The sequence below is a fragment of the Acomys minous genome (genome assembly GCF_964271855.1).
Source record: "Acomys minous genome assembly, chromosome: 19".
Classification (NCBI taxonomy): Eukaryota; Metazoa; Chordata; class Mammalia; order Rodentia; family Muridae; genus Acomys; species Acomys minous.
This window is the reverse complement of record NC_140499.1, coordinates 62,981,880-62,995,367: the sequence shown is the minus strand read 5'-3', so window position 1 is coordinate 62,995,367 and position 13,488 is coordinate 62,981,880. Positions and strand designations below refer to the sequence as shown.

Sequence of the window (13,488 nt, the reverse complement as noted above, 5' to 3'; positions counted from 1 at the left end):
CCTCCTCTGGTGTGAGGGTGTACATGAAAGCAGAACACTGTATACATAATAAATAAATCTTTAAAAGCCCACTGACCTTAGATAGAAGAGAAAGAAGGTTCATAGGGACAGGGGAGGTAGACCTTTCTAGACTCAGTTCCTTGGGATGATTCTACTCTTTGTCATCAGGATTCCAGGAGCCAAGCTAAGCAGCAAACCAACAATCCAACAAACACAACAGCAGAGCAAACCATAGCAGCAATCTCCAAGCATTCTCTGGAGCATTTCTCTCTAGAAGCATCTCAAAGGAAAGTGATACAAGGCAAAGAGGCCAAGAGACATGAAGCGATGCCCTGTTTGGGGCCTGTTTTATACCCTCCCAGAGTCCATACAGGATGTTTTTCAGCTGGAAAAAAACCATATCCCATGTGAGGCAGTTCCCAGCTGACACAGATCATGTGCCCTCTCACAAGGCAGTTTCACATCCCATAGTTTGGATCAGAACAAAAACACATTTTCACCCACTGCATCTTCCTTTGTTTATTTATCTCCTTCAACAGAAGAGAGGAGAGATCAGAACATGAGAACTCGTCCCCAATCTCCACCACGGAGGCTCCATGGCTGGCAGGACTCCAGGGCGTGGGGGGGGGGGTTAATAGTATGTGGGTGGCTCTGGCCTGGAGCCATGTCCTCCTGTTGAAGGAGACAAGAAGAACCCTCCAACCTGACCGTGCTGCTCTGCCACTAAGAGGACCGCGCCACTCTTTACACAAGTGGCCTGATGACAAGTGCAGAGAGGAAAATGAAGGCCACTGACTACTCTAAATGGCACAAAACTTTTGCCTTAAAGTGTGAGAGCTTCAAGCCAAGGAATGTAGTTGTGCACAGCTTGTGTGAGGCTCTAGATTCAGTTCCCAGACCAAAAAAAATTTTTTTTTAATTGGGAGGGGAAAGAGAGAGCTATTGTCTTTATTTTTATTTAAAAAGAGCAACAAATGGATATAAAACAAGACAAAATGATATTTAATCAAACTTTTAAAAAAAACCCTACAATCCCTTTTATTAATCTTTCCTGTTTTCCTCTTACTCTCTGTTCCATTTTTTTTTTCAGAACAACATGGATAAAACAGACTTTCGTGTGCTTACTACAAATACCAAGGGGAGGGAGGGGAGGACTTCAGAGCACCATCGTCATCCCAGCCGGACCCATCCAGGGACACAGGCAGGCCACGGTACTAGGCAACAAGTGTTGACACAGGCCTGCCTTGACCTTGGAGGAGAGTGTGTTCCTGGCACTCAGGGTGACCTACGAATATAGTGACACAGGATTTTAGAGACATGGCATCTGTTCCGGACAAGTCACCACAGCCAGCTCCCAGTGTCCAACCAAGAAATACCAGTGCTAAGAATAGTAGCAGGGTGGGACACTGAATAGCAGGGATTCCACAAACTTCTGCAAAAGGACTGAGGCTTTTCACTTGTTCATCCATTTCTCCAACAAATATCTATAATATCTACTAACATTTAGACACAGATCTGGAGCTAACATAGGCTACTTTGGTGACAAAGAAAATTCAGTGGCTGCCATGGAAAACTCACAATCCAGAAAAGAACCTACAGGTCTTCAAGGTCGTATTCACATATGCATTTATGCACAAGTGGACTGAGGGACTATACATGCAAAACTTGGGGGACATGGTTAATTGCCACCAGCGAGGACAAAGTCATCACAATGCAGGAAATACACAAGGTAAAGCTTTGAAATGAGAGGACAGAGGTGCTAATCCACGGTGAGAGGTAAGGACAGACACCCAGCAGGAGGAAGAGCATCCTCAGATGGAACTGGGGCCTCCCTCAGTGCTTGAAGTGAGGCCACATCTTGATGATGTTGTATAATGCTTGTCCAGGGGACAGAGTGTTGGACACATCACTGTGTCCCATTAGAAGGTAGTTGGGGGTCAGATACCCCTTGACCATGGCACAATGAATCAAGTCCTGGGCTGCTTCCAGTGCGGCTGCGTTGGGTGGGGAACCTGCAAAAAACAGCCAGATCATTGGTTGCAAGATCCCAGGGTGCCCAGAGCAGGTCAGAACATGCTCCCAAACCCACCCAGCCTACCAAGAAAGCAGTATATGCTACTACTGGTAGCCACTCTATGGACAGATAGAATGCCAGGTCAAGGTTTTACTTGTCTTAATTCCAAAGTCTTCCTGACTCTAAACTGATGGTCCTGGATTTATAAATACAGTTCTGAGGAACTCTAATTGTTTGCCTACTGCAGAAACACTTCCTCGTATTTCTCTACTGGAACTGTCTCAGTGCCATAAAGAGCATCTGGCAATGCCGGGGATGTCTGGGAGAAGGCAATGATTGTTCCAAACAAACTTCAAAGCACAGATGTGACAATGGATTATCTCATCCAGAATGTCAGAAGCAGCAAGGTTAGCAGGCCTTCCCCCACAGAGTCAGTGCCCAGCGTCTTCTCTCCTGTCTTTACCGCACCGACGGCTCATCTTCAAACCAGCCAGAACAAGTAGCAGTGACAGTACCTCACATGACCAGAGATTCAAAACAATCACGTCCTAGCTCCAGTTAGAAGCTCTGAGTAAATGAACACCTTCAGTGCAGTCAAGAAGAATCCCTAAATCTCTCATTTGGTGTATAAGGCTGAGTTGTCTATAATTGTTACCATGAGAACCAGAATAGGAACAAAGAGGAACTGAGGTTCCTCGCAAAAACATTTCACTGTAGCAGAAAGAAGGGAATGGGGGAGAGAAAGAGTCAGAGAGAGCAGTAAGGAGGGGGAGAGAGAGATCTAGAAAGAGGGAGGGAGGAAAAGGGGAGTGAGAGAGAAAAAGAAAGAGGGAAGGAGAGAGATTTGAAAATTTGCAAAAGAAAAAGTCACTTTAGAGGACCTATTCTCTCTGGAATCTAAGGGTCACCTCCAACCATGCTCATCTTAGATAAATATAAACACACAACGCGTCAGCATATGGTGCTTGAAGTGAATTCTAAGCCTCGAGTCTTTGCTGTCCAAATCAGACACTCACTTCAAACATAACACTGGGACCACGACTCCCCAAAACTTAAACTTACCTGTGAAGATGCCCATGAAGGTGATGCTCAAAGCAATGTCATCGTACCCATCAGTGCAGGAGCCTTGGCTAGTCCAGCCCACTCCTTCGTAAACACCACCATCCTGGCCCACCAGGAAGCTGGAGACACAGGGGAGAGATGGAGATTATTAGCATGAAGGACAGGCACTCTGGACCCTTGCCTTCCTTCATTGGTTAAATTCATCTTTACTCAACGAAGCACAAACTTTCAGAACAAACAAAACAGTCTTCGTGAGTGGTATGCTAGTAAAAACATCTGGAGGAGAACAAAAACAAAAACAACGGGACTCTAGAAGGGCCCAGGCTTAAAACACTTGCTAATCTCTGCAGGTGTAAATTGCCACTGTAGCTGCCGTGAGGGTATAAATGGTTTAGCGGCAATGTTGGCTGTTCATGCTGACTCAAGCAGCAGGCGAAGGCTTCCCTACTTTGTGTCTTTGTAAACTTTATATACTTTGAAAACTTTGTAAACCCTCAAGTTGGGGAGAGTGGCCAGGCCTCAGCCTGAGGAGTTCCAGCAGCCAGGCCTCTTCCCCACACCTCTCTAGCTGTCGTAACCTTTCCAGCCTCTGTAACTGTCACAAAGGTCACTCCTAGCTCCTTAATAGGACCCCTCTCAGATCATGCTAATTTTAGGTGAAAATTCTAAACAAGATCCCACCAATCCCTGAGCTTCCCACAGAAACCCACCAATCCCTGAACAGAAAGACCCACCAATCCCTGAACTCCCCCAAGCTCAGGACTTGAAATCCCACCAATCCTCACCCTGAAAATCTCTGCCCTACAAAGCTCTACCCTTAAGAAATCCTATATAAGGTCATGTCTGCTGAGTTCCCTGATGCCCTCTCCTGGGAGCAGGGACAAACAACCCTAGATTTGTCCTTCCACAACCTAGACCCTCCCAATAAATCTCTTTTATGAGATTTGCTGCCTGGTGTGACTCTCTCTTCAGAAGAAGCCAAGAAGCAAGTGAAGAAGCAAAGAAGAGCGGGGCTGAGGCTCCTCAGCTCCTCAGCTGCAAGACCTCTGCCCAGGAGGCCTCCTCTCAGAGCTATGAGGTTCCTGGCTCCTATATCTCAGGATGCCCTTTCACTGGGATGCTGTCCCGCCTCAGAGCCTGTGGTCCCTGGCCTTCTGAGCCCCAGGAAGCCTTCCCATCTGAGCAGGAAGGCCAACCAACTGACTCCCTGGTTTCCCAACATCTATAAGCTGCCTTTAATAGCTATATATTTTGAGGGCATGCTTGTGGCTGTGACTGCTCCTTCACTGTTCCTAAATAAGAGCATCTTGGATTGGATAAGAAGCCAGTGTAAGTACCTGTAGGTCTCTCATATGGTAAGTAATCAGTCAAGGGGCTGGAGAGATGGCTCAGTGGTTAAGAGCACTGCCTGCTCTTCCAGAGGTCCTGAGTTCAATTCCCAGCACCCACATGGCAGCTCACAATTGTCTGTTATTCCAAGATCTGACACCCTCACACCAATGAACATAAATTAAAACTAAATAAAAATATTTTAAAAATCAGTCAAAAATATCTCCCTTTCCCCTCCTGTTGAGAAATTCAGATTCTCCCACTGAATGGGAAAAAAAAAAAAAAGACCATGTCCTTGGGATCACTTACTTATACCCAATGTCACATGCGTTTACTCTGTCCAGGAAGAAGGACTGGAGATCGCGGACCAGCAGGTGGCACTCGTCAGACTGGCTGCATGTTCTCCCAGCAGTGTGAAGGATGATAACATACTTTGCAGGGAGAGTCATCTTGGGGCAGTGAGACTCTCTTGCCCCCCAAGCCGACCGTGGAACAATGTGGGGGCAAGCTGTTGCAGGGTCAAACAACAAAAACAAGCAACAAAACAGGGGATTCATTTTTGCCACCCCGTGCCAACCACACGACTAATGAGGGCTTCTGTGATCCTCTGTGTGCCAGCATTTCCCAGATACCCTCAAACCCCATCCCAGCCCTGACTGTGAAATTCTGGAGCGTACTGACCCATGCAGCAAACACAGAAACTTTATTCTGGGAGCCTGTTTGGCAGACACTTAAAACCCATCAGATTCTGCCTGTATAAGGCAGCCCTCCATGTGGACAGGCAGCAACAGTCTCGAGAAGTGGCCAAACTGACTTAGGCCTCACGATGATAAGGACGGGTTTCTTCAAACTTCATTAAGATGAAGAAAAGGCCAATAGAACATACTGGTTTGTCTCAAATGCTTCAGGAAGCCCCTGACACTGTCCAGGCTCACTAGGCCTCTCCTGTCCTGACACATATAAGCCACGAGGAGGAATGCTGAGCCCTGAGACTGGCTGAGCTGCCTGGAGGAGACACTCTCCAACTCGTCAAACTACCTGAAAATTGTGAAATGAGTTCCACCTTTGAGCAGTCGTCACCCAGGCTGGGGTGACCTTTTGGTGATAGGACTGCCTCATAAGTAACCCCTCACCCACACTCCTGAAATTAGACCCCAATCAGACTCATTGGTTCACAAAAATAAAGGAGAGAAAGAGAGGGGAGGGAAGGGAGGGAGAGGGAGGGGAGGGATGTGGGGCTGGAGGGTTGGCTCAGTGCCTAAGAGCACTTGTCCCTCTTGCAGAAGACCTGGGTTTGATCTCCAGAGTTCACATAATGACTTGACATCATCTGTCATTGCAATTCCACTCAAACACGGTGCACATACGTGTGTATGCAAGCACTCGTACACATAAGCAATAAAACAAATAAATCTAAAAGCTCATTGGTTTCGATGTCACTGATTCTTAACCCAAAACAGTATCTAACTTCTCTGAATTTTTTTAATTCCCCCTTTAATCTCGGTGTGACCTGTCAAGTTCTGTTGTCTTCTGTGTTTATAAACGTGTGGTCGTGACTGAGCATGTGAATGAGAGCTGTGAATTAACGTAGCCTGACCTTTTTTATTTTCTCCCCTAATAATTTTCACCATCTACCATGCAGCGTGTTTTACCTGTTTACTTGTTCCTTATCTTTCTTCGTTCTCTGCACTGAAGCTCTGAAACTAAAATGTCCTTGTACTTTGTGCCTTAGATCCAGTTTTTTTGCTGAAGACGCAGTGTTGTGTGACTGCAAAAAGATTGTCCACGCGACACCACTCCTCCTGATGTGATGCTGTCACTACAGCTAGTGGGGAGAGAGGCAGCCCGGAGGGTTCCTCTCAAGGTTTGCAACACTAGCACTTCGGGAAGCTGGGTGACCACATGGCTACTGGGAAGATTGTGAGAGAAGCCCCAGGGGTCACCCCCGGTGGCATTTAAGAATGCTACCATCCTAGTATGTCGGACTGTAAGGGCTAGAAGGGGACAGAGCCTCACCTCTCTTCTGTCTTCCCTTCTGTGGAGGGGCCAGGCAGTCTTCACTGTTCACAAGAAGTGGCTGGATGTACTTGGATGACAGGTGGCCCTTCTTCACAGCATAGGAAATCAGGCCCCTCGTGGCTGACAGAGCAACAGGGCTGGGACTACGGCCTGGAAAGGAGGGACTTATGGGGATCCCAGTAAGGACTAGTGTCGGGGAGCAGCAGGAAGAAGCTGAGGTGACCTGACAAACCTTCACAGCTGCTAGAAAAATCCCTAGGGACAGGCTAACCCCTAAAGTAAGAGAGGTTAGCACCACGACATGCCTTAGCAGGGCTCTGAGTGGCTCAGAATGAAACCCTCCTCAGAGATGTGCCAAGACTACACATGTCCGCAGCCCCCATGCCCAAGAGAACTTTAAGGTAGCTCTGCCCAGTAAGCCCCGCTGCTCACACCAGTGTTTCCCTTTTTTTTTTTTTTTTCAGCACAAAGCTCTGAATCAGCAACTTCCTTGTTCATGAGTAAGAATTTGGGACCTGAAAGCTACATGTTTCAAATTCCAAACCAACAAATAAATTTACTAATCAAGCAGGCGCTCTGGACCCAGTACGCTGTGGGCCAATAGAAACGGAAAAAGCAGACTCTGTTGTGACTCCTTCCCCACCGTGTGTCACTTTGGGTTGACTGCTTCTCTGAAACTTGGGCTGCAAGCTGTAGTAACAGGAAGGATGGGATCTACCCAGACTATCCCAAAAGGTGCTGAGCAGGACATGAGAAACTAACTGTACAAACGGGTTAGCAGAAATCAGCTCACAAACTCACAGGCATGGTCCTAGGATTTTACCTTAGGATGTGGGCGGGGCAGGGGGAGGTTGGAATCAATAGAATCGCAAGAAAATGGAAGACTGTCGTTAAAGGATGTGATGTCCCAGGCGTAGTCGCCCAACACAAAACAAACTCCATGGGTCTGGCCCTGCTTTGAGTGTTTTATTTCATTTGTTTTCCTTGGTTTTTCTTTTCTTTTTCTTTTTTTCTTTTCTTTTCTTTTCTTTTCTTTTCTTTTTTTTTTTTTTTTTTTAGAGAGAGAGAGAGAACATGAGGATGGGTATCTGGGAGGAGTTGTGGAAGGGAAGAACATGATCAAAAATGAAAAATTAATAAACCTGTCAACTTGAGCAGATCTAGGAGACAGGCCTATGGACATATTTCCTGAATGTGCTCATTGAGGTAGATGACCTGAGCTCAGACAGCAGCATTCATGGGATGGAGTCCTGGACTAAACACAGGAGAGGATGGGGTGAGCACCAGTGCCATCCTCCTGCTTCTAACTGCAGACGCAATGGGACCAGCCACAGACCTACCTGAACACAGAGCAGAGCAACGGAAGCCACAGAGAGAAACCCGGTACAAAGAACCGGAGGGGCTCGCCCAGAGAAGCCTGGGAGCTCAAGGACGAAACGTGATGAGACAGAGAAGGAAGCCAGGGTAGAACATCACGTTGTATGCTCTGGAAACCAAGGGGGAAGAAAACGCCTGGAGAAACTAGCTTTTCAGAGACGCCTGAGATGGCAGCAAAACACTGGGGCAAAGCAGCTGAGGCGCCATTACCTTCCTGGGTGCCAAAGAAGGCAACACCTAAAGAGATGTTGTTGTAGCCCCGGTCATGTGAGCCTTGGACACTCCAACCAACACCTTCGTATACTCTGCCATCATCCCCAACCAGGAAACTGTGGGCAGGAAACACAAGTTACTGACTCGCACTGACACGCATTCCTGAGAGAGGAAACCACCTACCCAGGCTCAGAGGGGACAAGAGCTCAGGGAAGGCTCCCAAAAAAGCATCTGCATGGACAACAGAAAGACCAGGTCATGTGTCCTCATTCCTAATATTGAAAAGGACACACACACACACACACACACACACACACACACACACAGCCCTTTCTCCCTCACTATACCCCTTATATATAAATCACCCTAAATACTGAGAAGGAAGAGGGGCTCTCAGTCATCTGCAGAAACTACAGTTGACCTAGCCACGCAATATTAGTCGCCATGGACCCCGTACATCCTTACCAATGGCTCTGCTACCTTCCACAAAAGGCGCGCTGCCCGCATGATCTCTACAGGCTGCCCATTTGTTTTCTCCCTGCTAGGGAACTCCCTATATAAATGCACCATGTGAGACACAAACGTAGTGGCAGGTGACGTGGTTACATGTTTGAGGAGTGATCCCAGAAGTCAAAAAGATACAGCAAGGAGAAAAAGACATAACGAAAAAAAAAAATCCAACAGCGTAGTATGGCCCTGAGCTAGCTTGAGAGTGGACGCCCAGCACTCAATTACCATTCACCTACCATGGCCTTCTGAGGAACTGTGTACAAGCGTTTTAGAGCCGTCCTTCAGGCGGGCTGGGCTGATTAAGTTACCCCCCAATCTCTGTCCCCCAGGGACCATTAACTCCCCTAAAGTATAGAGGCCTTTGAGAAAGCCTGGTGTGAGAAGGCAGAGATGCTGTGGGCGCTTGAGGCCAGAAGCTATTACCAAGCTCCAGACTGTTGACAACTGGCCAAAGTCAGATAGGGGTCTCCTAGACCGGCTGACTGTTGGGGTCATAGTTGGGATAATTGCCTTAGTGAGATAAGAGCTGATACCTGCAGTGTGGTGAGGCTACCTGGGACAGAGACAGGTTGAGCCAGTTTAGCATCCATGACTGTACATCCCTGGGATGCTGAGGAACAGAAACAACCGCCCTACCATGGGGAGATGGTGATTCTTGCTCTGCCCTACTCAGAAGATGATGAGGGCACTCAGGCATAAGGAAGAATTCTGTAAACTATGATGTTTTCAGGCAAACCAAGATGTCCCAGACACATTCAAGAGTTTTTTTTCCCCTTCTGTGTCTCAGAGGCAAGAACTTCACAGAAAATTATGTCAGAATTTCATAAAGATTTTTGAATGCCATATTCATTATAAAACCTACAGGACCGCAACCAAGAAGATGAGGAAAATAGGTGGAAAAGACTATCTGAATCATAACAGTGCGCAGCTTTGACCACGTGACTGGAGACCCAGGCCCAGCCACTTACTTGTAGGCCACATCACACCGGCTGCTGCGGATATGATAGGCCTGTAGTTCCCGGAGCTTCTGACTACAGACAATCTGGTTGTGGCACTCTAGTCCAGGGACGTGGTGTATGACAAGGACAGCCACTGGCCTGCTCAGCTTAGAGCTGCAGCCAATGGCTTGTGCCCCCCACTCCTCCCGAGAGACCATGATGAAGGCATCTGTGGGGAGAGCATACTGTGTCAATCAGTGCATCTTCCGTTTGCTACCTGAGCTGTACATGCTGTCTGCACTGTGCTGGTGAAAACGCCCTAGGAGAGGTGTCAGTAGGTGGTCACGCCTTCCTACTCGTTGCTGTATGTACATCTTGCAGACACTCACCCCCAACACAGCCGAATTGGCCAGGGAGTCTGGGTATTTTGCTCTTCCGTCTCAGGAATCCCCCGATAAATGCACCCCCATTGGGAAGTAGGCCCGTGTCATCCACTTGTCCCCATCCAGCCCTTGTAGCCATGCTGTGTACTCACTGGCAATTTCCTCTGTGACTTTCACTCTCCTTAAGGGGCCTCATCTCCTCCTCAGCCTAGGGGCTTTCATGAGACAGGGTCTTTACCTGCCCTTCACTCTCTGACCTGCATAACTTGTTTCTCCCCTTTTGATATCATCCCGATACCCCAAAAGCATTTTAAAAATGCACTCTGCTGGCCAGAGCCCCTCTATAATGTGATGCTATCCACCCTGTCCTAGCTGGCTGTGCAGACCTGAGATGTGTTTCCAGCCACATAAGAAACCTTGCAGATCCCTATGCCTCCTCACCATCACGGCCCAGCCTTCCTTTCTCGATGAGCTGGGAGATGTTGCCAAGCAATTGCTGCAACCCTTCAGACACCTGTTGACTTTGTGTTTTCTCCCAGGAGGAAACACCTGGAAAAAAAAAGTTTTGTTTTCGTCTGTCTTCAAGAATTCCAGAACCTTTGATAATGATTAGGTAACAGAGCACTAGCCAGAAACAGCTGCCCCCTCCACTACCTTTCTGTCTCCCTAAGCCCACAGGCCTCCTCTGGGTTGAAGAGGGAACCACCTCTAACAGATGGTGGCATGGTTTTCTCTAATATTGTCTTCAGGTAATCCTCCAGGATGGTAGTCCATGGCTACAGGGAGGGAGGTAGGCAAATTGAACCATTGTGAGCCATTTATAAACACATGGTTGGCACCAACAATCTGGAAATGTATTCAGGAACCTCAGAACCACAATTTTCTCTTCTATACATTTTGTGTATCCAGTGCAGCAGGAAGGAATAGTTAGCACCACCCTTCATGAATCAGGCAGTTCCTGCTCAGTGCTGGGGCTTTGGTCAAGCCCATACTCCCCCCTGAAGGACTGTGAGAGGTGTCACAGGGCGCTGACGTACACTATTGCTTCAAAGGAACATAGTTTTGTTGACAAGCACAAATCTAAGTTAGTTTAAATGCTGATTGGCGTAATACTGATAGATACAATCATTGCTCCCATCGATTGGTCCCTACGGCCAAGTGCAGAGTCAGCCGAGTGCGTTGCCTCATCTAGTCCTCAAATTTAAGAGGAAATCAGCCTTCTCCAAACCTTCAGATGGGGAACTTAAGATTTAAATCATTTAATACTTACTAAAAACTTTTCCTTGCTTAGGGCAAAGAGTGAACCTCGGGTCTATAGACTCCATAAAGCTCTTCTTACCTCCCAGGGAAGAGCGTGCATCTGGTCCAGAGAAAGAAAACTTACCCCATGTCGGGAGAACCAAGGCAGAGAAGACAAGAAGCCAGGGCAGCATCCTCATGTGGTCCCAGGACACCGACACAGAGAATAAGCAGCCCTAGGAGGAACACTGACTGTTACCATGACTACAGCAGCCCTAGGAGGAACACTGACTGTTACCATGACTACAGCAGCCCTAGGAGGAACACTGACTGTTACCATGACTACAGCAGCCCTAGGAGAAACACTGACTGTTACCATGACTACAGCAGCCCTAGGAGAAACACTGACTGTTACCATGACTACAGCAGCCCTAGGAGGAACACTGACTGTTACCAGGACTGCACCAGGTGCCAATAACATGCCACCTGACTGTACAGAATGCTGTCTACCTACTGCCTTGCTGAAGGCTAGCACCTGGCTAAGGCTCCCCTGGGTGCCCTGTACACAGCTGGTGCACAATATTCTAGTACACCTAGCAACTCTGTTTTACTGGTGCCTTCTCTGTGTGGGGGTGGGGGTGGGGTGGGGATGATGTAGATAGTTTCACAGGAAGTCTTAAACAATCCTTGCCCAAATTCTGTAAGTGCAGGAACAAAATTTAAGAATGCTCTGACTGAGAAAGCCACACTCACAATAAAGGTCTAGTGAGGACATTCCCTTTCCAGATGGGAACAAGCCCAGGTGCGGCCAGCAGGGTGTAGGAGTTGGGAGACACCAGATCTAGTTCTGGCACAGAAGACACCTGGTTTTAAAGACTGGTTTGGTAGAGTCTAGTGCCTTCTGGAGATGGCTTCTCCTAAAGATCACACTCAAATAGAAACGGCTGAAACTGGGGAATGGCTCTGTTGCTGAAGTGTTCGCCATTTGAGAACGATAGATTCCTAAATCTCCAGCAGCCATGACAGGAGGAAAGATGGCTGAGTGTGAGTGTGGCTGTGCAGGTCAGTAATTCCAGTATTGTGAGATGGAGACAGGCAGATGCCTGGAGCTCACTGTTTAGCCAGCCTTGCCAAATCCATGGGCCCAGCCACTGAAAGACCCTGCCTCACAAAGTAAAAAGACACCTGACGTGGACCTCTGTCCTCTACATACTCATGCACACACTGAGGGGGAGGGGAAAAGGGAAGAGGCGGAGCAAGGAGATGGATGGGGAACACTGACATATACTATATACACACCATACAAACAAGCACATCTGTTTGTTCTCACACAAAACAAACAAAATGGAATTACCTGGAAGCCCTGTTCCACTCCCGGCCAGCAGCTCAGACGACAGTCACTCACCACTCATTGTCTGCTGGTTCCCACCTGCAGCCTCCGTTCCTGGTACCTCCTCCACTACCTCCTCTTCTTGCTCTCCCTCGCTCCGAGGAAAGCGCACTCAGGCTCCGGCTTCCTCAAAAGAGGAGGCGAGGGCTCCCAAGGAAGATGGAGGACAGAGGTCTGAGACTCCAACTCAACTCAGTTCAGAACAGAAAGGAGCTCAGGTGAGACCAGGCAGACTGAGAACATGGGGCCGCGCCCTGTGAATAAGCCTGGGTTACTCCTCCCCGGGAAAGAACCCAGTTGCCACATCCTCCCTGATCTCTTTCTTCAGCTCAGCCTTCAGAAAGCCCTGCCACCCTGGGCCCTGAGTGCCTGGTGGCTGTGTTTCTGCCATCAGTGAACTTCTTGGCAATAACGATCTACTCCTCAAATCTGAAGGCCACCGGTTAAGGTCACTTACCAGTTCTTACTGTGAAAGCCTTCCTGCCCAACGTCGCCAACAGAGGCAGGATAGAAGGAAAGAAATAGGAAGCCGTGCTCCCAGGAGGAGGTTTGCTGTGCCTAGTTCTGACCCTGTAGCCTCTGTAGGCCCCAGCCTCCATCTACACCACCTTCTGCATCACAACGTGACCTGTGAGAGGAAACAGTCTCACCCACTTCTGCCTCACGGCCTAACAATGTTTTCCCTAACCAAGTTTCATGGTCTGAAGACTGATCAATCCTTCAGAGCTATGGATCTTCACAGAGGAAGCTCGGCATGACAGTAGGATTCCAGAATCTTCACAGGGAATATACAGCCTCTCAACAGAGAGGGCAGCCTTCAGAGACCCTAAGGAAATAGCCTTATGTAGAAAGATTATCTCAAGGAAAAAGCTCCCCTGTAAAGTGTTACCACAGCATCAATGGCTCATTAAGGAAGAGCTGTTGCCTCCTAGACAAAAAAAGAAAAGAAAGAAAACAAAACACCTCAAGATAGAGGGGAAGAGGCATGCCATTGTCTCCTGTCCTTAGGAGTTA

General features: G+C 48.1%; 1 protein-coding gene across 2 annotated transcripts; it reads right to left on the bottom strand.

The window, feature by feature from the left end:
* Positions 1–932: 932 nt before the first annotated feature.
* PGLYRP4 (peptidoglycan recognition protein 4) lies at positions 933–12,842 on the bottom strand. 2 transcript variants are annotated; one of them, XM_084769164.1, is made up of 9 exons: positions 12,439–12,842; positions 11,230–11,320; positions 10,287–10,394; positions 9,493–9,691; positions 8,012–8,130; positions 6,422–6,574; positions 4,715–4,913; positions 3,077–3,195; positions 933–2,012 (listed from the first exon to the last, which is right to left on the bottom strand). In XM_084769164.1, exons 2-9 carry the CDS (start codon positions 11,282–11,284, stop codon positions 1,834–1,836), a joined length of 1,131 nt encoding a protein of 376 aa, XP_084625290.1. In that variant the 5' UTR covers positions 11,285–11,320; positions 12,439–12,842; the 3' UTR covers positions 933–1,833. The 2 variants fall into 2 exon arrangements, with proteins under 2 accessions (XP_084625290.1, XP_084625291.1); XM_084769165.1 differs by having other exon boundaries at positions 12,490–12,842.
* Positions 12,843–13,488: the final 646 nt, after the last annotated feature.